General features: G+C 41.7%; 1 protein-coding gene across 1 annotated transcript; it reads right to left on the bottom strand.

Annotated features, from left to right (window-relative positions):
- Nucleotides 1-15,497: 15,497 nt before the first annotated feature.
- Nucleotides 15,498-24,981, bottom strand: LOC139703332 (zinc finger protein 433-like). Its single transcript, XM_071606653.1, has 6 exons — nt 24,973-24,981; nt 18,050-18,176; nt 17,809-17,869; nt 17,091-17,247; nt 16,088-16,754; nt 15,498-15,850 (listed from the first exon to the last, which is right to left on the bottom strand). Exons 1-6 carry the CDS (start codon nt 24,973-24,975, stop codon nt 15,498-15,500), a joined length of 1,368 nt encoding a protein of 455 aa, XP_071462754.1. The 5' UTR covers nt 24,976-24,981.
- Between the last annotated feature and the right edge of the window lie 316 nt (nt 24,982-25,297).

Here is a 25,297-nt window from a genome sequence, read left to right as displayed (position 1 = left end):
TATTTGATTAATTTAATTTATTTATTAATAAACACAACAATTTGATAATTTCCTGTGGTTACTGTCAAACCAGAATGGGGGAAGTGAAAGATGGCACATGTCTCAGAAATAACTCAATGACCCAAAAATGTCACCTTGTCCAAACAACAGCCTTACAAAATTTTAGAACTCTAAAAACAATTTTCTTAATAAACAGAAGGCACTACATTTCAAAGTCTCATAGCAACAAGGCATGTTCAATGATTGTCAAACTCTTCTTAACAGCAGCCGGTTCACTACCATAATGTAGTCATGAGACACATACCAATGTTGTGCTCAAGGACATTTTGATCAATGTTGGGCTTCATGTGCAATGGTTGTCTGTTGTGAAAGAGATTCATCGTGCCTGCAGCAATGGTGGTGCCAACAAACCTAAGGGAGAAGATCATCCAGAGTGTGGTAAAGCAACAAGTTTGTAGCCCAGATTCCTGAACTATCCCACACAGTCTGGGTGTGAAACAGGCCACCACTCACATCTGTAAGCATGCTATGATGTCTGCACCATGATGGAACAGGCAAAAAGAAAATGTCCCTGCCACTGACACAGAACCAAACTCAAGGACTGAGAACATACAGAACCACCCAAAACAATGAAGAATGCACATTTACACTCAGAGACATCAGCCCAACTCTGTCAGGACAATGATGCAGGCAGGAGCGCTTCATGGGCCTTCAACCCTTGGGAAGCACACTGAGAATTCTGGGTCACAGAAACACTCCACAGGACATAAACCACACCCCTACAAGAGCACCACCAGTGAAATCCCATGTATGCCCAAAGATCATGAGAGCAAAAACAGAAATCAGATCAGGAGCAGGTGAAAAGCCTCCAGGGAAGGGGACATGAAACAAGACTCTAAACAGACACAGGACAAAGTGGTGACTCAAGAGAAAATGTGACCATTTTTAAGGAGAAAAATGTAAAAGTCCATCACAGGAAATTCATAGAGAATACCTGAGGTGTGCTGTATTGGTATCCAAGTCATCCAACACACATTTCAGAAAAGGAGCTAAAAGCAATTATTGAAACTGTCACTTCAAAAAACCAGAGAAAGAAGAGCAAGGAAAACCTAAATTAACCACAGGAAGGTAACAGAGAAGGTGTTGATGAAACCCCAATCAGGAAATCCACAGTCCGCAAAATCAACTTCTTCATGAACATCAGCATCACTGATAAACTGACATAAGGCTAAGAATACAGAGGACAGGGACTGGGGATGTGGCTCAGTGGAAGAGTGCTTGTCTATGGCCTGGGAAAAACTGGGTTCAATCCTCACTGACACATAAAAAGAACGAAATAAAAGTGTAAATTATACAATAACATTAAAGAAAAAAGCAAAGAGGACTGAAAACCTACAAACAGATTTAAAATTCTCATCGTCAACAATGCATTGGGACTTCAATATTATCATAAACATGCTTGACACAAATTAGGCAACTTGCAAAAACTGGACCATTTCGTTGAGAGAGACAGTTTTTTTTATTTTTACACACAAGGGGAAATACACAAAATAGATGAGCATATGGCTGCTGAAAAAAAAGAGACTCAATAACTAATTACTACTAAAAAAGGCAAGGCAAGGCTCTAACATCACAAACAGGCTTCCATGAGACACATAAAAACTGCCACCAATTTTCTACATTTTTTCCAGAACACAGAAGCTCAGTTAAATCCTTCTAATTCTTTCTGAGGCATAAGTTACCATATTATCCAAATTAAATGGATCAAGAAAAGTATTAAATAGAAAACTATGACTGATGCTCATATTCACAAATGCAAAATTCAATCATGAATGCAAAAAACTGTATGATTAAGTCATCACACTTCAGGTGTCTATAAAAATGATGTGAAAATAATGGGCACAGGAACGCTCACTGCAGTGACTACAGCATCCATATCCAGAACTGCCCAAAGCTAGATGCAAGGAAGATGCATCTTTCAATACTGAATTGACAAGCTGCAGTTTGGCCACCTCAAAGAACATCACCCAGAAAACAAGCTCTGCAGCCTGGGAAGATACAGCACCCTTAAAGGCAGACTGGAAAGTGAGAGAAGCCAGTTTGAAATGGCCAAGTGCAGTAAGATTCCAAGTCAAGAACATTCTGGAATGAACAACATTATAGATGCACTAGCAGAACTGATGGGTGCCAGGGACTCAGGGAGCACAGAGGGAGGAAGGAATGAGAGGAGTGATGAACAGGTGGAACACAGGATTCCCAGAGCAGTGAAACTCTTCTGTACATTTTCTTGTATACTATGTGACACACACAATCACATCACACAGAGGAGGAACCTAAGGTAAATGGTGAACTTTGGCTTATGATAACGTTTTGCTTCATCCATTCTCTTTATCAAATGTTCAAACCTGGTTTAGTAACTAACAAACACCCTACACCAATGCAATATGTTGAAAACAGTGGAGACTATCGGCTGGAGAGAAGGGGTATTCGATACTATGAGTAATGGCACATTTAATTGTCACCTTGATTGGATTAAAAGATACAGTGATTAATAAGCTTTGGGGTGTGTCCATGAGGGTGTGTCTACAAATGATTGGCATGTGGAACAGCGTATCAAATTGGAGAACCTCCTTAAGCTAGGCAGCACCATCCAATAGGATGGTGTCTTGGGAGGCACAAAAGTTGGAAGAAGAAGGAAGCAGCAGCAGAGCAAGCTCCTTTCTTCTCAATGGGTTCTTGATGGCTGCTGCAGTGGTCTGAGGATATCAGACTCTGCCTTCTTCACTCTCCCAACATGGACTCTGCCAGTGATTCTCCAGGAAGTTTCCAGAACCTTTGGTCTGGACTAGGGCTGCACCATTGATCCCTCTTATTCTGAGGCTTCAGCCTGTTGGACTCTGTAGCTACTACTTCTCAAGCTCTCCAGCTGCAGATGGCCACTGTGGACATCCAGCTTCAGGTCAAGTAGGCCAATCGAATACCTCCCCTTTTATAATCATACTTCCTCTTGATACTGTTCCTCTAGAGAACACTGAGTAATAAATTATGTAAGCCTAAAATTGCTCATAAAATAAAGTTTATATAATAAAGAAGTGAATAAACTATCAAGCCATGAAGTTTTACAAATATATACATAAGAAACAATATTGTTTGCTAAATAACTTTTTCATAATAATGCAAAAATAAAGCAAAGAGGAAGAGTCGTATTTACAAATTTCAAAAGTATGGACAACAGCAGAGAAACTGATTTTGAATACTAATTTCATCTGGAAAGAAATTGGATGATAAGTCTTCAAAAGTCATTCAACTGCTGGTGTGTTGGTGTGTACCTATAATTTCAGCCACTAGGGAAGTCAAGGCAGGGAAATGGCAAGTTGGAGGCCAGTCTCAGCAACTTAGCAAGACACTCAGAAATTTAGTGAGACTGGTCTTCGACAAAAATAAAAATGGGTACTACAATTGTAGCTGAGTGTCAGAGCACTTGCTAGCATGTTTGCGGAACTGGATATGATCCTCAGCACCACAGAAAAATAAACAAACAAAATAAATGTATTCTGTCCATCTACAACTATACAAAAAAATTAAAAAATATATATAAAAGAACAAGAAATAATAAATAAATAAGAAGAAGGGCAGAGAATGTGCTTTGTGGTCAAGTTTATTCCCCAGTAAAACACCTGCCCACCTCCAGAACACTGCTCACAAATTGAAAATCATTTCCGGAGGATAACTAAGCATGAGCAAGTCCATGGCATCAATCTTCAGCACTCAACATGTAAGCAAATAAATAAACAACAGTCTACAATACTAATTCTCTTGGGCTGGAGAATAGCTCGGTTGTAGAAAACTTCCCAAGCATGTATGTGGCCCTCCACGGGATCAATTTCCAGCAGTCCACACACACACACACACACACACACACAAAAAAAAAAACTAAAATACATAAAAATGATTATAATACAAAAGGTACACAATTAGAGGCATAGAATACAAAAAAATCAATAGAAAGAACACACTTTCTCACAAAGGAGATTGAATGTTAGCATGATCAAAACTCTCTTAAAAAACATGGAGCATTTCAGGAAATTCTGTGAAATTCAGGGCACGGTTTACTGTATTTTGTAGGTAAACATACGGAAAACTACATCTAAAAATGGAAATAGTAGGGTTGGGATTCTGGCTCAGCAGTACAGTGCTTACCTAGCACATGAGAGGCCCTAGGTTTGATCCTCAGCACGACATAAAAATAAATAAATAGGTATTGTGTCCACCTACAGCAAATAACAAAAAAATATTTTTCAAAAAATTGAAAATAGCTGGGCTGGGGATGTGGCTCAAGCGGTAGCGTGCTCGCCTCGCATGCCTGTGGCCCGGTTTCGATCCTCAGCACCACATACAAACAAAGATGTTGTGTCCGCCAAAAACCAAAAAATAAATAAATATTTTAAAAATTCTCTAAAAAAAAAATTGAAAGTAGTAGACTGTATCCAAGACAAGCCAAAATTTTGTACAGAACAGAGAAAGTAGAGAGAGCATTTATGTTGCACCCAAATTTCATAAGGTAAAAGGCCAGCTCCCAAAGGGGTGGCCCTAAGAGGAGGCACTTAGAAGGGAACAGGAATCAGGTGACATAGTGGGAGTGCTCTTGAGGGGATCATCACCCTTATTTAGGTGCATGTATTTCTCCTTTCCAGAAAACAAGTGTCATTTACTGTTTCACTGATATTCAGTGGTTAAATGATCATAGTTGGGTATTTCAGGTATTGTCAAAATTGTCATTAAAATTTACAATGAATGGGGTTGGGGATGTGGCTCAAGCAGTAGCGCACTCGCCTTGCATGTGCAGGGCGCTGGGTTCGAGCCTCAGGACCACCTAAAAATAAAATAAAGATGTTATATAACCCGAAAACTAAAAAATAAATTTAAAAAAAATTACATTGAAGATGGGAGTGATGGTGCACACCTGTATCTCAGAGGTTCAGGAGTCTGAGGCACTAGGCGATGTAGCAAGACTCTGTACCAAAACAAAGAATCGAAAAGGGGCTGGTGGTTAAGCACCTCTGGGCTCCATTCCTGATACCAAAAAAACCATGAACCTGCCAAGACCAGACAACAACAGTGAAAAACTGTCATCCTTTGTCCAATTCATCACCTTGTGAAGTACAGATACTAGTTTTCATGAAACCACATTCATAAATTTATCTACCACTATTTTTGTAGAATTGGACTCAAAATCTGCAGCAATAATGCAAGACAGAGTTTCTCTGTATCTTATGAGAGATTTTGGAATCTAGGACTACATTTCAATTTGAAAACACTGAAAAAGACAAGATTGAATCTTACAAACATTCTATATAAACTCAGGGGTAGCAAATGGTAAATTAGGTAATTAGGTGTGTTCTTTTTTTTTTTTTTTTGTACCCCCCCAAATTAAACCCAGAGATATTTTACTACTGATCCACATCCCCAGTCATTTTTATATTTTATTTTGAGATGCAGTCTCACCAGGTTGCATAAGGCCCCGCTAAGTTGCTAAGGCTGTCCTCAAATTTGCAACACTCCTGTCTCAGCCCCTGGAGCAGCCTGGCTGTAAGTTGCGAATTTTGACAATGAAAATATAACTAGACTTTAAAATCCAATTCTTTCTTGCCTCTTTAATAATAGTCCATCCCATTTGGCTCTGAATAAATAAACCTGGCCCTCAGATAAGTGAGCACATCATTTCAAAGTGATACACAGAAAGCTTTGGTGCTGAGGGAGCACACATTTGTCAGGCTCAAGGGAAAGGGAAGGTCCCTGACAGCTGGGACATGCTCCCTCCAGGTCTTGCTCACTGAAAGCCTCCAGGATCACTCTCCCATGAACCTGGACCATGATTCCAGTCTATGAGGCTTTTCAGGTTTGCACAGCTCTGCACTGGGGTGGGTGGTCCTTATGCTCTGGGAGAGGTTTTGCTCCTTCACACTGTGAGAGACTGAAAGGGCAGGAGTAACTGCTGACCTTGCCCCTCAGCACCAGCATCCACAGGCTGGCTGTCCAACTTTCTCCAAGGAATGGGAACAGGGCTTGGGGAAAACAAGGCCCCAAGAAGTTAGTTGTCTAGATGAGGCTTGTTCCAGGACATTCCTTGGCCCCAAGACCTCAGCTGATCCCCCAAGAGGCTATACCTCACAACTTAGGCTGTCCTCTAAGAGGAGCTGACCTAGGGCATAAAATTCATTTTACCATGCAGGGCGCACGACAGCTGTGGGAACATGGTTGCAGCCCCAGGAATGGACAGTGGCTGAGAACATAGGACTCTCTGAGGTGTCCAAAGAAAACCTGGCTGAGAAAATCAGATTTGGTGTCTAGCCCTTAGGAGATTAAAAAAAAAAACAGAATTTCTGCAGGTGTGAACTGAAGTTCTCTATGAACTTGCGCTATATCAATGAACATTCAGACCACCTGACTTCGGGGAACTAGACCACCATGAGGTATAAGACAGGGTTCTGTATGGTTGGCAACAATTATCTTGGGCTCTCTTAAGCTCTTTCAAAGCCAATTACCTTAATTTCTGTATTAGTCAAAAATTTTCCAAACAAATGAACTTCTCAGAATATATTACCAACCTTACCCGACATATAACAACCATCTTCCAAAGCTAACAATGTAATAATGGACCTACAGAATAAATTTCCCCTTTTTTACTGTAGCCACCCATCTGATGATCCTACCAATGCCCTTGGTTAATGTATTCATGCATAACTTCCTTTTCAAATGTTCTTGTGAGCCATGCACAGTGGGGCACAACTATAATCCCAGAAGCTTGAGAGATTGGGTCAGGAGGACTGCTAAATTCAAAGCCAGCCTCAGCAACTTAGTGAAGCCCTAAGAAATGTAGTGAGATCATGTCTCAAAATAAAATATAAAAAGGGTTGCTGATACGGTTCAGTGATTAAGTTCCTCTGGGTTCAATCACTGTTATTATAAAAGATGTAATTTCTTCCAGAATGGGACACATACATCAATCAGAATAAGTTGAATCCATGTTCCTGAAGATGGTCATTAATATTTGGGTCAAAATAAACTATTTTCCTCAGTTATGGTGGCCAGTGCCTTTAATTCCAACAGCTTGAGAAGCTGAGACAGGAGGATCAGAAGTTCCAGGCGAGCCTAGACAACATAGCCAGATCCTGTCTGAAAATAAATTTTAAAAGGGCTCGAGATGAACGACAAGAGAATAAATCAGACATTATTATCCTATTTGACTACATGACCCATGTGAATGGACATTAGGTACAACCAGAAAAAGGAGAAGTTACACTCTATTTACATATGATGTGTCAAAATGCATTTTACTGTCATGTATAAGTAATAAAAGTCAAGAAAAAAAATAACTTCTGCCAAAAACAAACAAACATACAAAAAAGAGCTGAGGATGTAGCTAAAGATTCAATATCCCTAGTATCAATAATCCACTGCCTTATTTCATTTAAAGCAGCTATTTTACCAGAACACAAGATGTGTCAAGTTACTATTCTTTCCCCTAAAGGATGATATTCAGAAATAGAAAAAAAAAGGTTATGGGCTGGGGATGTGGCTCAAGGGGTAGCACGCTCACCTGGCATGCTTTTGGCCAGGGTTCAATCCTCAGCACCACATACAAACAAAGATGTTGTGTCCGCCAAAATAAATAAATAAATATTAAAATTCTCTCTCTCTCTCTCTCTCTCTCTCTCTTAAAAAAAAAAAAAAAGCTTATGCTTGCCAGAGATAGTGGCACATGCCTGTAATCCCAGGGACTCAGGAGGCTGAAGCAGGATGATCATAAACTGGAGGACTGTGTCCAAAACAAGTGGTATATGATCTCTTTTTAAAAAAGGGGAGGGGGGAGTTCCTGAGGATTTAACTGATAAACCTTCTCTAGTTTTGATCCCCAATATAAAAAGAAAATATTCCTTGCAATACTTCACTAAAGGAAAAGTGAAAATTAATAGACTGTGTTCATTTGAAACACAGGAAGAAAATATATTTGAGAGTGATGGGAAGTGGAGAGGAAGATGGCATTTTAGAACGCAGCAGGCAACTGCAAATGAAGGACCTACAGCAGCCTTCGGGAGACTCTGAACAGGGAAAAGGAAAGTGGATTTGGATCCTGCTTCCTACACATTTGGAAGAGTGGGGGCGGGCCACCAGCAGGGAGGCTAGGGGAAGCCAGGGACCTGAGCAGCCCATTCAACAATGGAAGCCACAGGATGGAGCCCAGGGCCACCTGCCAGCAAGAATTGGGCCTCATGCTCTGAGCTGACCTCAGGGACCAGCCCACCCCTCAGGCCCAGAGGGCAGAAGCCAAGAACCAAACACCAAGGAGGACTAGGCGGCACCCTCTGCACCAATTTCTGGCACCCAACACCCAGCTCACCCCGCTGGACCAGGGGATAGAGGCATAGGGTCAGTCACCAGGGAGGTGACTTCAAGTTTCTACCATCCAGCCCAACCCCCAGGACCAGGGTAGAGACCCAGGGCAACCTCCAGAAGTGACTCAGCCAGGCTCTGCAGCTCACTGGTTTGCGGGGCCCCAAGGCAGGTGCTGACTGCGTACCTTCAGCCCTTGTCACATACTCACCATTTTGATCTTCCTTGGGGACCCTGTGTTCTCTTGAGGAACCCCTCAGCACCAGAGATCTCCGGAACAGGGGCTGCTCAGAATCACCTCGGCCTTTAGGGCAGAGCACATGGGGCCCAGGAAGGAAGAGAGGCGTTGGTGAGGATGAAAAGCCCGGGAGATTTCCAAAGCCCGCCCTTCCCCTCTGTTCCTGAATCTGATTGGACAGTTCCACCCCAGAAACACTAATGGGCTGCCTCCAAGAACACCTCTGCCTTATAACTGACAGCTAATGTTATCCAATCACTTCCTAAAATTCCCTAGAGTGACAGATCCTGGGTCCCAGTCCTTTTCAGGTGGAGTGTCTTTGCTGGGATGGAAAAATATCCAAGTTAGAAGCCTTTGCTTGGAAATTGGTAAGGATGGGATTGAGCTATGGCTTTGAGAGTGCTTTCCCAGCAAGGGTGGTACGCTGGGTGTTACCCTCACCACAGAAACAAAGAACAATTAACAAAAAATTACTTGGGGAGTCTGAGGCAGGAGGAGCCCAAGATTCAGGACAGGATCTACAGTGTTACCCATGTTCTCTGTGACACGTCCTTGCTTCCCCAAATGCTGAAGTATAACACCAGAGAAGCACATGGAGAGTGGAAAATGGAAGGCTTAATTAAGGGAGAGCAGAAAAGATTCGCCCCCACCCCCCAGGAAGAAGGGGACTGGAAAGGAGAACTCCCTGGAAAAGAGATGTCTTCTCCTTTTTATACCTAAGGTCGTCTTTTGTCTTCCCACATTCCTGTCCTTTATTTCTCTTTATTGTGCATGTGATGGGGGATGCAGGTGGAAAGGCCAAAGGGTTGGAAACTGGTGGACTGATGGGGCATGGAGCCCAAACCAGGGCAGGAACAGCTTAGGGTGGTTTGATTAGCATCTCCCTGTTTTACTGGGAGCTACTTCATTAACCCTTATTTAGGACCTGCCCAGGGTCATGGGACATTAATATTTCAATTTCTCAGGTGTTTTTCTGGTTTTCCCAGGCTCAGATTATACTCCATTTTCTTTTTGGTTCCTATTACACCCCATTAACCTGACTACATAAACTCTCCTCTTTAAATTTGGTTTCACAAACAGGAAAATCCTATCTGAAAATAAAATAAAATGGTTGGAATTCTAGCTCAGAAGTTGAGCCCCACAGGGAATATACCACAGAACCTCAAAGAAAAAGATACCTATATACATATATAGTATCACCTGGTGCGACCTCAGACAACTTAGCAAGACAGTCACAAAATTTTTGAAACAATATTTAAAGATGTCACATATATCACACATGTGTGATATCTAAAAATAAAAATGTTTGACAATCATTTCAGTAATTCTCATCACCTCCTGGCCACTGATATTTTGAGGAGATAGCCTGAGCTAAGAAAGTAAGCAATTGGTGTTGGTGATTTGGCTCAGTGTTCACTCCCCAGTAGAACAAGGGAAAACGGGGAAGGGGAGTCAATCCTTTAAGGCAGCAATGTGCACTGGAAATAAAATGGCTGCTTTGTACTTAATGTCCATGTTCTACATTGCATTATTAGGGGAGTTCTAGGAAGTGACCTGACTCTGGTGATCCCACACATCATGTCATCTGCTTACCCCAAAACCAAACAGAAAAGGTTATGATTAAAAGAAGGAAAGGAACTTTGATCAGTGAAGCTACACCAGGAAGTCAAGGGAAGCATGTCCTTAGCTCTCCCTTCAGGGGCTTTCCAGGACTCTCACGTTTTATAGAAAGGGTAATCAGTCATAGGCATGTGTGTAGAGGGCACACTATGTACGTTTGTTGTCATCTGTGACTTTAGGCATCTGTGGGTCTCATAAAATGTCTGTGACCTCATGGTCACGTTCCTCCTTGACACACTTCACCCCATTGCATGTTATGCTCAAATTCAGGACCCCCAAAAGACCACAAGAGGCCAAGATCCCTGTAAGCAGCAAAGAGGTATTTATTACAGGGTAGCTCAGTCCTCCATGTGCACTCAGCAACTGGTGAATTTGAGAGGCCCAGAATCCAGGTTTTGTAGCACTTTTATACACTCTTTGGGGAAGGCAGGGACTTCACATGCATCATAACATCTTTTAGCAAATCATCACACACCACAGGAAAATTATAAAACAACTCTAAAACATGATTAGTACATTCACTGGTGGGAACAATTGGGTAGGGGTGATTGGCTAGTACAAGAGGAGGATTCCTTTGAACTGATTGTTTTAAGCCAAGAAGGGTGTTCCTGCTGAAATCTGGGGTTTCCCAAAATGTTATCAACCTCCATAAACTACTGGGAGGGTCATCTGGCATCCCAGGTATTTTCCCTGTCTCATGCTGATAGGTGGCTGCTAGGAGGTTGCTATGGGAAGCTACCTAGCCTAAGTCTGGGAGACCTAGAAAAGTAGATCTCTCCTGTTATTTATAGATAAACAACTCAGCAGGGTCGGTAAGTGCCTAGGAGTGCTCTGTGGGTATTTCTAAGGACAAGGGTCACACCCCCTTCCTTGGACAGACTTTGTTCTGAGGTAGAGGCTGGTTTTTCATGCACAGGCTGACCTTAATTAATCTCTCAGGAAGGGTCCACTCCCTTGTGTTCTTTCCTTATCAGTGGTTCAGAGGCACCAACATTTTCAAAAAAGTCACAAGCCCACCTACTCCTGCCTGGTAAGTACCATATCCCTAGATGCTGATCCAGTACTCTCAGCTTCCTGGGTTTCAACTGATAGTTAAACCAGAAAGAAATAATAACCCTGCTCAGCTTGGCCCATAAAGCCTACATATAAAACGCCACTCGGGGCACATATAACCTGTGTTGTTGAGGTTACTGGTTACTGGTGAGGAGTTCTGCCACCTCACATGTTAAAATTTGAACATTAGAGAAGCAAGCCCAGGCAAGTACACAAAGCAGGGTTTATTTTTAAAGGAATGACATAGACTTTTCCCCGGGAGGAAGTGGGGACCATAGCTTTGTATCCTGGAATCACCAGAAGCAAGGTGTTCAGCCTTTTTATGAGTCCTAGGCTTCCTTTGGTCTCCATTCCTTTCCGCTAATCTTTCTCCTTCCTGCCTTGGTGACTAGGCCCAGGAATGCTTAGTGAGATGGCACAAAGGTGACAAACAGGGGGGGCTGAAGGGGGAAGGGCAGGATGTAGCAGCCAAGGACACATTAACAACCTAATAGCTCTCTATAAGGAGGGGCAATTCCTGGGAGAGACTACCTTAGCAACAGGAAGGAGCCGGGGCAGTCCTTGATTAGGGTGGAGTGAGGGCTCTGAAGGAATTAGCATTTCTATCCCTCAGGGGACAGTCTCCAACTTGCCAGACTCACTCAAAATTGGCCTCCTTGATCAGACCTGACTCCATTTACCTGTCTGTACTGACTGCCTGTCTATTTCTGGCTTCAGTATCTACCCCTTCCCAGAAAGTGAATACAATTGTATTTTTACTGTTAACTTGAATTGGTGAAGTCTTTCACATCTTGCACACTGGCCCAAATACAGTCTCCTACCAACATTACCAATGACAATGTGGAGGCGGGCTTACAAATAAATAGTCATATTCCCCCAAGTGGGGAATAGTGGCCACATACCCCTCTAGAACTGAGAACTCAACTCTAAGTGCTCCTCCACTCCTGTACTGGGCATTGAATCCATGACAGAGGTATAGAACCCCTGAGCTCCATCCACAGCACTTTTGATATTGTGGTACAAAGAAGGTGGGTGGGAGCATAAATGTAATGGGTTTGAGAATATAACTCTGAAACCCAGCCTAATTCCTTCTGAAGATTGGGAGCCATCTTGTCCAAAACTCATGAAAACTAATTTTTGTTTTACTATAAATTACTGCAATTCTAAACTTGCTTGGAATGCCTGCCCATGCCTTGAAGTCACCCATACTTGGCTCCCGGTGACCAGATAACAACCCTCTCTGAAACCTCAGTGGTACCTCATACATTCTAATGTTGGGATCTGAATTTATTCCCTACCTTGAAATGTTAAGCCATGTAGTTCATTAACCTACTATCTGACTTTGTATTATGCTTGTCCAAATCCTGGTATCTGTAAGTTCTCAAGACACCCCTCTTTGCAAACATTTGTACTATAAAAATTTGTTCCTAGAGAGTTGGGGTATCTCTAGCCCAGGGTTTAGGGAGAGACAGACATGGCCAGCTCTTCGATATGCAAATATAACTTTGATTTAGTTTGATTCAAAATTGGAGTCTGTGTTCTTTTTCAGTGTTGTGGTTTAAGAGTGCCAGGTCTCTAACAAGGCCATCTGTAGGTTTGGCCAAGTGAGCATATTTTTCACACATGGTGACACATCACTAGGCCAATACATTTAAAAAATGAAAAAAAAAATAATTGAATAAATCATTTATTAGGAAACAACAACAACAAAAATAGAGCTGTGCCCAGGGATGGTGGTGAAAATCATGCCAGGAGGGTCAAAAATTCTAGTCCAAATTGTAATTCTAAGCTTTACCACAAAAGCAGAAGTCTGTGTTATAACCCACACTGAGATATTTGCAAAATCTTTTCCTGACATTCTGTTGAGAGAAAATAATGGTGAAGGTCTCTCTAGAAGCTAATTTAAGATTCTTGGGTGGAGAAAGGAGTGCCACTATATTAGCACATCAGACTGGGACACTCCTTACCAAGCCTTTGGTCATGTAGAGTGTATAAAGTAGGGTTTCTTAACATTAAACCTTAAACCATCACACAATTTTCCCAGGGCTACTGAGCTACTCTAAACACAGAGAGAAATCAAGCCTGGGTTTTCTAGAATATTCCACCTAAGTATTATTCATGGGGAGAAAAGCTAAGTTGGATGTAGTTTTAAAAAAAATTCACTGGTATAAAAGACCTTCAAGAAGGAAGAGACCATCTGCAATTGTGGAGGAAACACCTGCAGAGCTGCATCTGCTGATGTGGTCATCAGTGGGGTCCACACACACAGCACCAGCAAACTCATCACCTGAGCTAAGGGACTGCTCGGTGCAAGAATGCCTGCCTAGCACCCACAAAGCAGGATTGGGTCCTCAGAAATGGGGAAATAAAAGAGAAAACAATTCAAGCATAGGGCAAAACATATTTTGAGAAAGTGCCTCTACAAGTAATATACACAAGTGACATTATGTTATAATGCTCTTTAATGTGCTTACATACAGCATGATACATGAGACTTAGAACAAGCACAAGTGACAAGAGTGGGGTCCCAGAGTCATCAACAGCTCAATAAGCAATCAAGGAATAGAAAGAGGCCAGCATCAGGTTACACAGACACATCCCTATGGTCCCAGCTGCCAGCCTCACTCCATCTCAAAAAACAACAATTAAAAGGACTGTGGAGAAACTCAGTGGTGGAGCCCTCCTGGGTGAAATGTGAACAAAGAAAGAGAGAAAAGACGTTCAGAAGAGACATTTCACCAATCTGTACCAAAGGCTGGAGTGGAGAGGCCTAAACTAACATACAGAATATGTAATGAAACATTAGACACAAAAGATTTAAAATACAGGAAAATGGAATCTAAAAATAAGAGAGATTTAACCGAGAAAAACATGTTGTTTTAAAATCTTCATGCTGATACAATGCTCCTCTTCAACCCAGGGTGCATTTTTGTTTCCTCTGAATAGATAAAAAAAGAAATGAAGGCACAAACCTTTTCACACACCTACAGTTTTTTTTTTCTCAAAATAAATAAATAAAATGAAATAAAACAAAAATATCCTCAAGTCTGAACAAGTTCAAATGGATCTGAAACAAGCAAAGGTCCTACCACATTTCTACATACAGGGCTTTTCTCCAGTGTGATTTCTTAAATGCTGTTCGAAGGGACCTGGAAAGTTGAAAGTCTTACTATAATTTTGAAAGAGAAAAAAAGGATCTTCCCAGATGTGAATTCTTTATGTCTTTGAAGAAAACTCTGAAAGCTGAATACTATCTCACATGGCGTATCCTCAGCATTTTCTACAGTATGAGTCCTTTCATACAACTGTACAAAACTAGAACAGCTCAACTACTTATATTTCTTTTTTTGCATAGGATTTATTCTTTTTATTCCAAAAGAGGCTTCTGAGTCCTTAGTAAAAGACTGAGAAAACTAGATATCCCACATTTCTCACATTCACAGGGCTTCTCTCTATGTTTTCATATATGAGAAGAAAAACAGGGCTGGATGGGAAGCTGACAGGATGTAGTTTTTCTCTGGTATGTATTCCAGGGCTTTTCTCTGGTATGTAGTCTTCCATGTTTATGAAGCTGATGGGATGTAGCAAAGGTGTTGCCACACTGCTTACATTCAGAGGGTTTGTTTTTCAATGGGAATGAAATGCCTTTGAAGGCAATAGGGAAAAATGGAATGATTTGTGATAATTTTATACATTTAAAGAGTTACTCAGTTGGAAGTGATGGTGTATGCCTTTAATTCCTGAGACTTGAGAGGCTAATTCTGAAGGATCAATGTTGGAGGGTAGCCTCAGCACCTTTGGAATACCCTAAGAAATGCAACAAGTCCCTGTCTCAAAATAAAAAGTAAGTGGAATGTAGCTAAGTGGTAGAGCACAACCAGAATAAATCCCCAGTGTCTGTCTGTCTGTCTGTCTCTCTCTCTCTCTCTCTCTCACACACACACACACACACACACGCACACATTTTCAGCAGTGTGAGTCCTTCCTTGTCTTTGAGGATGACAGGAAATATTGATTTACCAGGTTGACATTCAAAGGATTTTTCTCCAGTAACTTCCTACATGTATATGAGTGAAACAGTAATAACAGAAAAGTTTACCAATTGTTTACATGCATACGATTTCTCTGCAGTATCTGTTCTTTCACATGTGTGAAGCAGACAGGATGTGGCAAAAGCTTTTCCACATTGTTGTTATTCATAGCGCTTTTCTCTGGTATGTATTCTTCCATGTCTGTGAAGGGTAGGGGATGTAGCAAAGGCTTTGCCACACTGCTTACATTCATAGGGCTTCTCTCCAGTGTGCATTCTTCCATGAATCTGAAGGTAACTGGATCTAGAAAAGGCTTTGCCACACTGCTTACAATCATAAGGCTTCTGTCCAGTATGAGTTTTTTCATGTGAGTGAAGGTGACTGGATCTCGCAAAGGCTTTGCCACACTGCTTACATGCATAGGGCTTCTCTCCAGTGTGCATTCTTCCATGAATCCGAAGGGAACTGGACGCAGTAAAGGCTTTGCCACATTGCTTACATTCATAGGGCTTCGCTCCAGTATGAGTTTTTTCATGTGAGTGAAGGTTAGAGGACTGAGTGAAGGCTTTCCCACACTGCTTACATTCATATGGCTTCTCTCCAGTATGAGTTCGTTCATGTATCTGAAGGCCAGAGGCAGTAGTGAAGAATTTTCCACATTGTTGACATTCAGAGCATTTCTCTCTAGTATGTCTTCTTCCATGAATCTGAAGGTTACTAGATGTAGAAAAGGCTTTTCCACACTGCTCACATTTATAGGGCTTCTCCCCAGTATGAGTTTTTTCATGTGACTGAAGGTAACTGAATGTCGCAAAGGCTTTGCCACACTGCTTACATTCATAGGGCTTTTCTCCAGTATGCATCCTTCCATGAATCGGAAGAGAACTGGATGTAGAAAAGGCTTTTCCACACTGCTTACATTCATAGGACTTCTCTCCAATATGTGTTCTTCCATGTCTGTGAAGGTTAGAGGATTTAACAAAGGCTTTGCCACACTGCTTACATGCATAGGGCTTCTCTCCAGTATGAGTTTTTTCATGTGAGTGAAGGTTAGAGGACTGAGTGAAGGCTTTCCCACACTGCTTACATTCATATGGCTTCTCTCCAGTATGAGTTCGTTCATGTATCTGAAGGCCAGAGGCAGTAGTAAAGGCTTTTCCACACTGTTGACATTCATAGGGCTTTTCTCTGGTATGTATTCTTCCATGTATATGAAGCTGATGAGATGTAGCAAAGGCTTTGCCACACTGCTTACATTCATAGGGCTTCTCTCCAGTATGAATTTTTTCATGTGAGTGAAGGTTAGAAGACTGAGTGAAGGCTTTTCCACACTGCTTACATTCATAGGGCTTCTCTCCAGTATGCATTCTCTGATGTATTCTAAGTACACTGGGATAAGCAAAGTCTTTCCCACATACCTTACATTTGAAACGTTCATTCCCCATGTGTGTGATCCTGTGCCTTTGAAGACTTGTGTATGAAATACAGGTCTGACCACCTCGTTTACATTCATACACTTTCTCTCCAGCATGAGTTCTTTCATGTCTTCTTAATAAAGAGGAGAAACAAAAGGCTTTCCCACATACCTCACATTGAAAACGTTTATGTTCACTGTGTGTTCTCATGTGTCTTGGAACACCTGTGGGAGAAGACGAGGCTTCACCACATTGCTGATATTCATAGGGCTGCCACCCAGTATGAGTATCTTCATGCCTTTGAATGTCACTGGAATGACTGATGACTTTCCCACGTACTGTACATCCATAAGGTCCATCTCCAGTTTGTATTAACATTTGTGTGTAAACACTTCTGAGAGAAACCAGAGATCTCTTATATTGTTTAAGTTCACATGGCTTCTCTTCACATTCCTCATGCTTGTAGTATTTGTGTCCAGAGTGAGATGTGATCTGCCTATGAAGGAATGAAGGATATATGAAGTCTTTTGCACACATAATGAAGTCACATGGATTTACTCTATTAAAATTTTTCTTTGTTCAATTAAGAATTGGAATTGATTTGAAGGTTTCCCCAAACCCTTCTGTGCCTTGGAAGTTTACCATGACTTCTTTGAAGAAGTGACCAGCACATAATCAATGCTTGATTCATTCACAATTTTCTATTTATTGATAGACCTTTACATTACTACCAACATCAGGTAAAGGCTAAGTTTTCTGACTTGTTCAACTTGCCTAAAAATAAGGAGATTGAAAGCAAACAATCCTTTTCAACACAGCTTCTCTATGGCTATTATCCAAATAGTGATATTCACATATGCAATTTCATAGTACTTTTTGCATGTCAAATACTTTGAAAAGACTGAATATCTGTTACAGCTAAGTATATATTTCTGGTAAAAAGCACTATAAGAATAAATACTTCTCAAATTATGCATACTTCTTTCGTTGGTTTGCTTTAAACATTACATGACAGTTCTCAGACCCTGTCATAGGCTCCTCTTGTGAGTACAGTTACCTTACATTGCTCCCAGAGTTTTCAATCTGAACTTCAGTGGTCTTGTCTTCCCACTTGTTTCCTAAAATGAGAGAACAGAACAATCTTTATGAATATTTAGGAGCTAACAATGCTTTGCCAAATGATACATGCTATTAATGCTGCAATAATTCACCAACTGATTCCCTTTTCACCTTCTATATAAATGACCAAAATAAACATGAGTTCTCTATTTGATTAATTTTAAAAACATCATTATTACCTATAGAAGACAGGTTTCTGAAGACTTCCTGCATCACATCTCTGTAAATATTCTTCTGGGAAGGATCCAGCAAAGCCCACTCCTCCTGGGTGAAGTTCACAGCCACATCCTCAAAGGTCACTGAGATCTAAAATATCCCACCAAATGTATAGTGGAGGCCAGGAGAGATTGACAGCATGAGAAATCTGTACTCAATATGCATGATGTTCACATGATTCCCTGGCCTCTCGATTAATTCCACGATTTGGTCCATCAAATCTTTACTGCACTCAACTTCTTCCAGCCATTCCAACACGAGAAATTGCCTACTCAGAAGGAAAACATCATAGTGATTTATACCCTTTCTTTGGTGATTTCACAGGAAGTAAGACAGGCTCCCAGATTGCTCCTAAGTTCTTTATTGGTTGCACCTCTATTACATGTCTTAGAAACGTCCTGAGTGGTACAGAGCTAATATAAGCAATTCTGATAGTGCTTATCTTTAGAAAAGAAAGGTGATGAGTAGGAAATTGGAGGAATCATGAAACTAAGCATTTGAGAGAGATTCTGACAACTACAGTGGCTCCCTTTACCTACAAGGTTAATATAGACAACATGGTATTTACTAATGTCTTGTTTCCTCTGAAAGTCTATTGTTCCAAACTTGAAGAAATGCCTAGAATCAGCCCCTACTCACACCTCTGGGCATGGGGTCACTAAGGAGATTCCTTCACAGACAACATTTAGACAACCTTTCACACAGGTTGTCACAATGCATTACCTGGAGATTGAGCTCATCCTGTGTGATTACACTGAGAAAACCTAGAAGTTCGCAGATGCTTCAATCCAGAACAAATTTAGTCAACTAGCTTACAATTAAATGACCAAAACAAACATGAGTTCTCTATTTGATTAATTTAATTTATTTATTAATAAACACAACAATTTGATAATTTCCTGTGGTTACTGTCAAAGCAGAATGGGGTAAGTGAAAGATAGCACATGTCTTAGAAATAACTCAATGACCCAAAAATATTACCTTGTCCAAACAATAGCCATACAAAGTTTGGCTATACAAAACAATCTTCTTAATAACCAGCAGGCATGACTTTTGTAAGTCTCATGAGAACAATGAATGTCCAATGACTGTCAAACTCTTCTTAACAGCAGCCAGTTCACTACCATAATGTATAGTCATCAGACACATACCAATGTTCTGCTCAAGGACATTTTGATCAACGTTGGGCCACATATACAATGGTTGTCTGGTGTGAAAGAGATTCATCGTGCCTGTAGCAATGGTGTTGCAAACAAACCTAAGGCAGAAGCTCTTCCAGAGTGTGGTAAAGCAACAAGTTTGTAGCCCAGATTCCTGAACTATCCCACACAGTCTGGGTGTGAAACAGGCCACCATTCACATCTGTAAGCATGCTATGATGTCTTCACAGTGATGGAACAGGCAAAAAGAAAATGTCCCTGCCACTGACACAGAACTACACTCAAAAACTGAAAACATACCCCAGGGGCTGCGGTTGTGGCTCAGTGGTAGAGCACTCGAATCGCACATGCAATACCCTGGGTTCAATCCTCAGCAACACATACAAATGAATAACTAAAATAAAGGTATTGTGTCCAACTACAAATTAAAAATAAGTATTTTTTTTTTAAAAGTCATTCCGACTGCTGGGGTGGTGGTGTGCACCTGTAATTTAGCCACTAGGGAGGTCAAGAGAGGTCAAGGCAGGCAAATGGCAAGTTGGAGGCCAGTCTCAGCAACTTAGCAAGATACTCAGAAATTTAGAGAGACTGGTCTTCATCAAAAATTAAAAGGGGGTCTGGGATTGTAGTTCAGGGGCAGAGCACTTGCTAGCAGGTTTCAGGTACTGGATATGATTTCAGCAACACAGAAAAATAAACAAATGAAATAAATGTATTCTGTCCATCTACAACTATACAAAATATTTAAAAAATAAAAATAAATAATAAATACATAAGAAGAAGGGCTGAGAATGTGCTCAGTGGTCAAGTGCCTGTAGGTTTACTCCCCAGTAAAACACCTGCCCACCTCCAGAACGCTGCTCACAAACTGAAATTCATTTCTGGAGGATAACTAAGCATGAACAAGTCCATGGCATCAATCCCCACCACTCAAATGTAAGCAAATAAATAAACAACAGTCTACAATACTAATTCTCTTGGACTGGAGAGTAGCTCGGTAGTAGAAAACTTGCCAAGTATGTATTTGGCCTTCCCTCAGATCAATCTCCAGCAGTCCTCCACACACACACACACACACACACACACACACACACACACCAACACACACACACAAAAATACATATAATGAGAGATAAAAATTATTATAATATAAAAGATACACAATTAGAGGCATAAAATACAACAAAATCAATGGAAAGACAACACACTTTCTCACAAAGGAGATTGAATGTTCCCATGATCGACACTCTCTGAGAAAGCACTGAGAATTTCAGGAAATTCTGTGAAATTTAGGGCATGGTTTACTGTATTTTGGGGGTAAACTTAAGAAAAACTACATCTAAAAAAGGAAATAGTAGGGTTGGGATTCCAGCTCAGCAGTAGAGTGCTTGCCTAGCACATGAGAGGGCCTGGGTTTGATCCTCAGCACCACATAAAAATAAATAAATAGGTATTTTGTCCAACTACAGCAACAACAAAAAAATACTTTTCAAAAAATTGGAAATAGTACACTATATCGAAGATGAGCCAAAATATTGTACAGGACAGAGTATAGAGAGCATTTATGTTGCACCTAAATTTCATAAGCTAAAAGGCCAGCTCCCAAAGGGGTGGCCCTAGGAGGAGGCACTTAGGAGGGAACAGGAATCAGGTGACATAGTGGGAGTGCTCTTGAAGGAATCAGCACCCGTATTTAGACAGACATATGGCTCTTTTCCAGAAAACAAGTGTCATTTACTATTTCACTGATATTCAGTGATTAAATGATCATAATTGGGTATTTCAGGTATTGCCAAAATTGTTCTTAAAATTTACAATGAAGACAGGAGTGATGGTGCACACCTGTAACCCAGCGGTTCAGGTGTCTGAGTGCTGAGGCAATGTAGTAGGACTCTGTCTCAAAACAAAGAATCTAAAAGGGGCTGGTGGTTCAGCACCTCTGGGCTCTATTCCTGATACCAAAAAACCACACAGTTAACATGAACCTGCCAAGTCTTGACAACAAAAGTGAAAAACTGTCATCCTTTGTCAAATTCATCACCTTGTGAAAGACACATACTAGTTTTCATGAAATCACATTCAGAAATTTATCCACCACTATTTTTATAGAATTGGACTCAAATTCTGCAGCAATAATGCCAGACAGAGTTTCTCTGTATCTTACATGGCATTTTGGAATCTAGGGTGGGATTTCAATTTGAAATCACTGAAAAGACAAGATTGAATCTTACAGACTTTCTATACATACTCAGGGGTAGCAAAAGGTAAATTAGTTAATTAGGACTTTTCTTTTTCTTTTATTTCATTCTTTTTTTTGGGAGGGTGGTACCCCAAGATTAAACCCAGACACATTTTACTATTGAGCCACATCCCCAGTCATCCAGTCATTTGTATATTTTATTTTGAGATGCAGTCTAACTAGGTTGCATAAGGCCTGGATAAGTTGCTAAGGCTGTTCTCAAATTTGCAACACTCCTGTCTCAACCTCTGGAGCAAGAGGGATCACAGGTGAGCACCACTGTACCTGGCTGTAAGTTGGGATTTGTAACAATGGAAATGTAACTAGACTTTTTAAAATGCACTTCTCTCTTGCCTATTTAATAATAGTCCATCCCATTTGGCTCTGAATAAATAAACTTGGGCTTCAGATAAGTGAGCACATCATTTCAAAGTGATGCACAGAAAGCTTTGTGGCTGAGGGAGCACACATGTGTCAGGCTCAAGGGGCAGGGAAGGTCCCTGACAGCAGGAACATACTCCCTCCTGGTCTTGCTCCCTGAAAGCATCCAGGATCACTGTCCCAGGGACCGAAGTAGCACCCTAGATGAGGCCTGTTCCAGGAGATTCCTCAGATCAGAGCCCCCAGCAGCTTCCCTGAGAGGCTGCACCCTACATCTCAGGCTGTCCCCTAGGAGGAGCTGGCCCAGGGCCTGAAGTTCTGTTCACCTTGCAGGGCACAGGGCAGCTGTGGGCACTTTGTGGCAGCTCCTGTGGATAGTGAATGAGGACATGGGACCCTGTGAAGTGTCCAAAGGGAAACTCTGCCCAAGAAATCTGACATGGTGTCTACTCCTAAGGAAAGTAAAAGGAGAGGCACAAGATTTTTACAGCTATGAACTCAAGTTCTCTATACAGTCGCATCTACATCAAAGAACCTTCAGAGTACTTGATTTTAGCTAACTAGACCACCATGAGGGTAGAAAGGCAGGGTTCTGTATGGAGAACAAAAATTATCTTGGGCTATCTTAAGCCCTTCAATAGCCAATCATCTTAATTTCTGTATCAGACCACAATCTCAAAATTTCTCAGAGTATATCACTAACCTTACCAGACGTCTCCAAAATCTACCAAAGCTCAGAAAGAAATAACAGACATACAGAAGAAATTTTCTTTATTTTTTCTGTACCCCAATAACCTGATGTTCCTACCAATGCAATCGGTTAATGGAGTAATACACAGTTTCTTTTATAAAAGTTCATGTAGGCCGGACACAGTGGCACACAACTGTAATCCCAGCAACTTGAGAGGCTAAAGTAGGATGATTGCTAAATTCAAATGCAGCCTCAGCAACTTGGTGAGACCATAAGGAACTTAGTGAGATCATATGTGAAAATACAATATAAAAAGGGCTGGGGATGTAGCTCAGTGTTTAAGTGTCCCTGCGTTCAATCCCTGGTGTATTAGAAAAGAAAAGAAAAGAAAGAAAGAAGGAATTGATGTAATTATGTAATCTCTTCCAGGGAGGGACACACACATCATTCAGGGTAATTTGAATCCATGTACCTTAGTATAGTCATTAATATTTGGGTTAAAATGAACTATTTTCTGTAGCTGGGGTTGTCAGTGCTTTTAATCTCATCCGCTTTGGAAGCCGAGGCAGGAGGATCACAACTTTCAGGCCAGGATGGGAAAAATACCCAGATCCTTTCGGAAAATCATATTGAAAAGAGCTGGGGATGAAGGACAGTAAATGAATCAGACATTATTGTAGTGGCATCCCCTTTTTTCACAGAAAATTTTAACTGGGTTTCTCCAGAAATCTTCACCATGGCTAATTTTAGGACTGTCAACAAAACAGTGTCCACAAAAAAAGTTCAGTGTAGACAAACTTCCTATTTTTGTGTTGACCTATTTTACTGGGCCACTACTCTGAAAGAAATTAGCACTTGAAGTACTGGACTCGAACTCCCCTTACTACTTTTTTACACACTTGTATCCAGTATAGTAGTTTGTAGTAATGTGCAAACAAGGTGTCTGGCTTTGAGCTGGGCTTCACAGAGAACTTACCAACTAGGCTTCATGGAAACAGCTGGTGGGGGAGGAAAGAAAGGGGAGAAGAAGCTCTCCCCTTCTCAGGTGCTGTCCTTGAAGGGTTATCTTGGTCAGAACAGAGAAAGAAAAAGCTGCTTTTATGTGTATGATGTGACAACTTGACTATGGCGACTCCATTTTGTGAACTTAGCCAGGACACACAAATAAGTCACGACTGGGGCAGTTTGTATTCTTTTATTCATGAAAATTCCCCAAGAACACAGAATGATCTATGGTGCCAACTGGAGAATAACTGACTGCAACTTTCAGCCTTGTTTGCATTGCCTGAACCCCAAATGTCCCTTTTGTGGTTTTTGTGCTTAAATATGGAGCCAACTGAAGGCAGGGGCACCACTTTGATCATCTCATTCTTTTGAGAGCAGAGTGTCTGCCAAGAGCCAGCAATAAAGGCTTAATTTGAATGAGACTGTGTGCTGTGAGAGTTATTTGAGAGTCTCCATATTACAATGTGAACTTCTGAGCCCCTCCTCTTACATGATGAGTATAAAATCCTAAAACCACCTAAACTCAGGGTTTAGGGGATTGATTGATTGATTGATTACAGCAAAAGCTGTGCCCTCTGAGACTGGCTGCAGCCAGATAAAACTGTTTCTGGCTATCTTCAGTGCCTTGCCTCCTTTGTCCCTACATCAGTATTACCCTGTGTGCTTACGTGACTACACGACTGGGGTGACTCTACATCATGGACTATCAGAAAAGGGAGCAGTTATACTCTATTGATGAAGCCCAGGATTCCATATCCCTGGGATCTATAAACAACCTCCTTATTCCCTTTAAAGCAGTTATTTTGTCCAAACACAAGGAAGTGTTAAGTGATTATTCTTTCCCCTCAAGTATAATATTCACAAATAAAAACAAATGCCTTCAAAAGTGTCCTTTTTGCCAGGACAGTGGCACAGGCCTGTCATTCCAGATATGTGGGAGGCTGAAGCAGGAGGATCACAAGTTAAGGCTGGGGAGGGAGGGAGGAAAGGTCGGAGGGAGGGAGGAAAGGACGGAGGGAGTGAGGAAGGAAGGAAGGAAGATTCTTTCCAATATTTCACTAAGTGATAATGACAATTAGCGGACGGTGTCCATTTGAACCGAGTGGGAAGAACGAACGTCAGGCCGAGCAGTGAGGTGGAGGGAAGGAGGGTTTTAGAAGGCAGGAGGCGCCTGCAATTTGGGGAACCTACAGCAGCCTCCGGAGGAGCTCCCCTGGGAGAAGGAGGGTGCATTTGTGGCCCTGCTTCCTCCACGTTGGCAAGAGTGGGTGTGGGCCACCAGGGCCCTGAGCCACCCTTCCAAACCCAGGGAACCAGGGGACAGGGTCTAGGGCCCTCCGCAGCTCACCCGAGCGCCGGGCCCCAAGGCAGGTGCTCACCCCGCACCTTCAGCCCTGGTCGCAAACTCACCATTTTTGGCTTCCGTGGTGAACCGGGGTCCTCTGAGGAACCTAGAGTGAACCGAGATCGCGGGGTTCACAGGGAGCGAGAGTCACGTGTTTCCCTGAGGAGAGAACTCAGGCCCAGAGAAGGAGCAGCCCAGTCGCTGAGGAAGAAAAGCCCGCGATTGCGGAAGCCCGCCCTTCCCCTTCCTCTGCGCGCTGATTGGACAGTTCCTCCCATCGTCCTTGATGGGTGGCCTCCAGGCCCGCCTCTGCATCGTGACTGACAGCTAACATCATCCAATCGCTGGCTGAAATTGGGTTAGTGACAGATTCTTGGCCCCAGCCCTTCT

The sequence above is a fragment of the Marmota flaviventris genome, chromosome X, assembly GCF_047511675.1.
Source record: "Marmota flaviventris isolate mMarFla1 chromosome X, mMarFla1.hap1, whole genome shotgun sequence".
NCBI classification, from domain to species: Eukaryota; Metazoa; Chordata; class Mammalia; order Rodentia; family Sciuridae; genus Marmota; species Marmota flaviventris.
This window is presented reverse-complemented; position numbering and strand designations above follow the sequence as displayed.

Excerpts from the sequence above, each read along its gene's own strand:
- LOC139703332 (XM_071606653.1), bottom strand. Across the intron at positions 17,248-17,808 it reads AACTCTGGGAGCAATGTAAG|GCAGATCACATCTCACTCTG; the intron begins GTAACTGTACTC and ends ATTCCTTCATAG. Across the intron at positions 15,851-16,087 it reads TGGGGAGAAGCCCTATAAAT|CGAAGCCCTATGAATGTAAG; the intron begins GTGAGCAGTGTG and ends CTCATACTGGAG.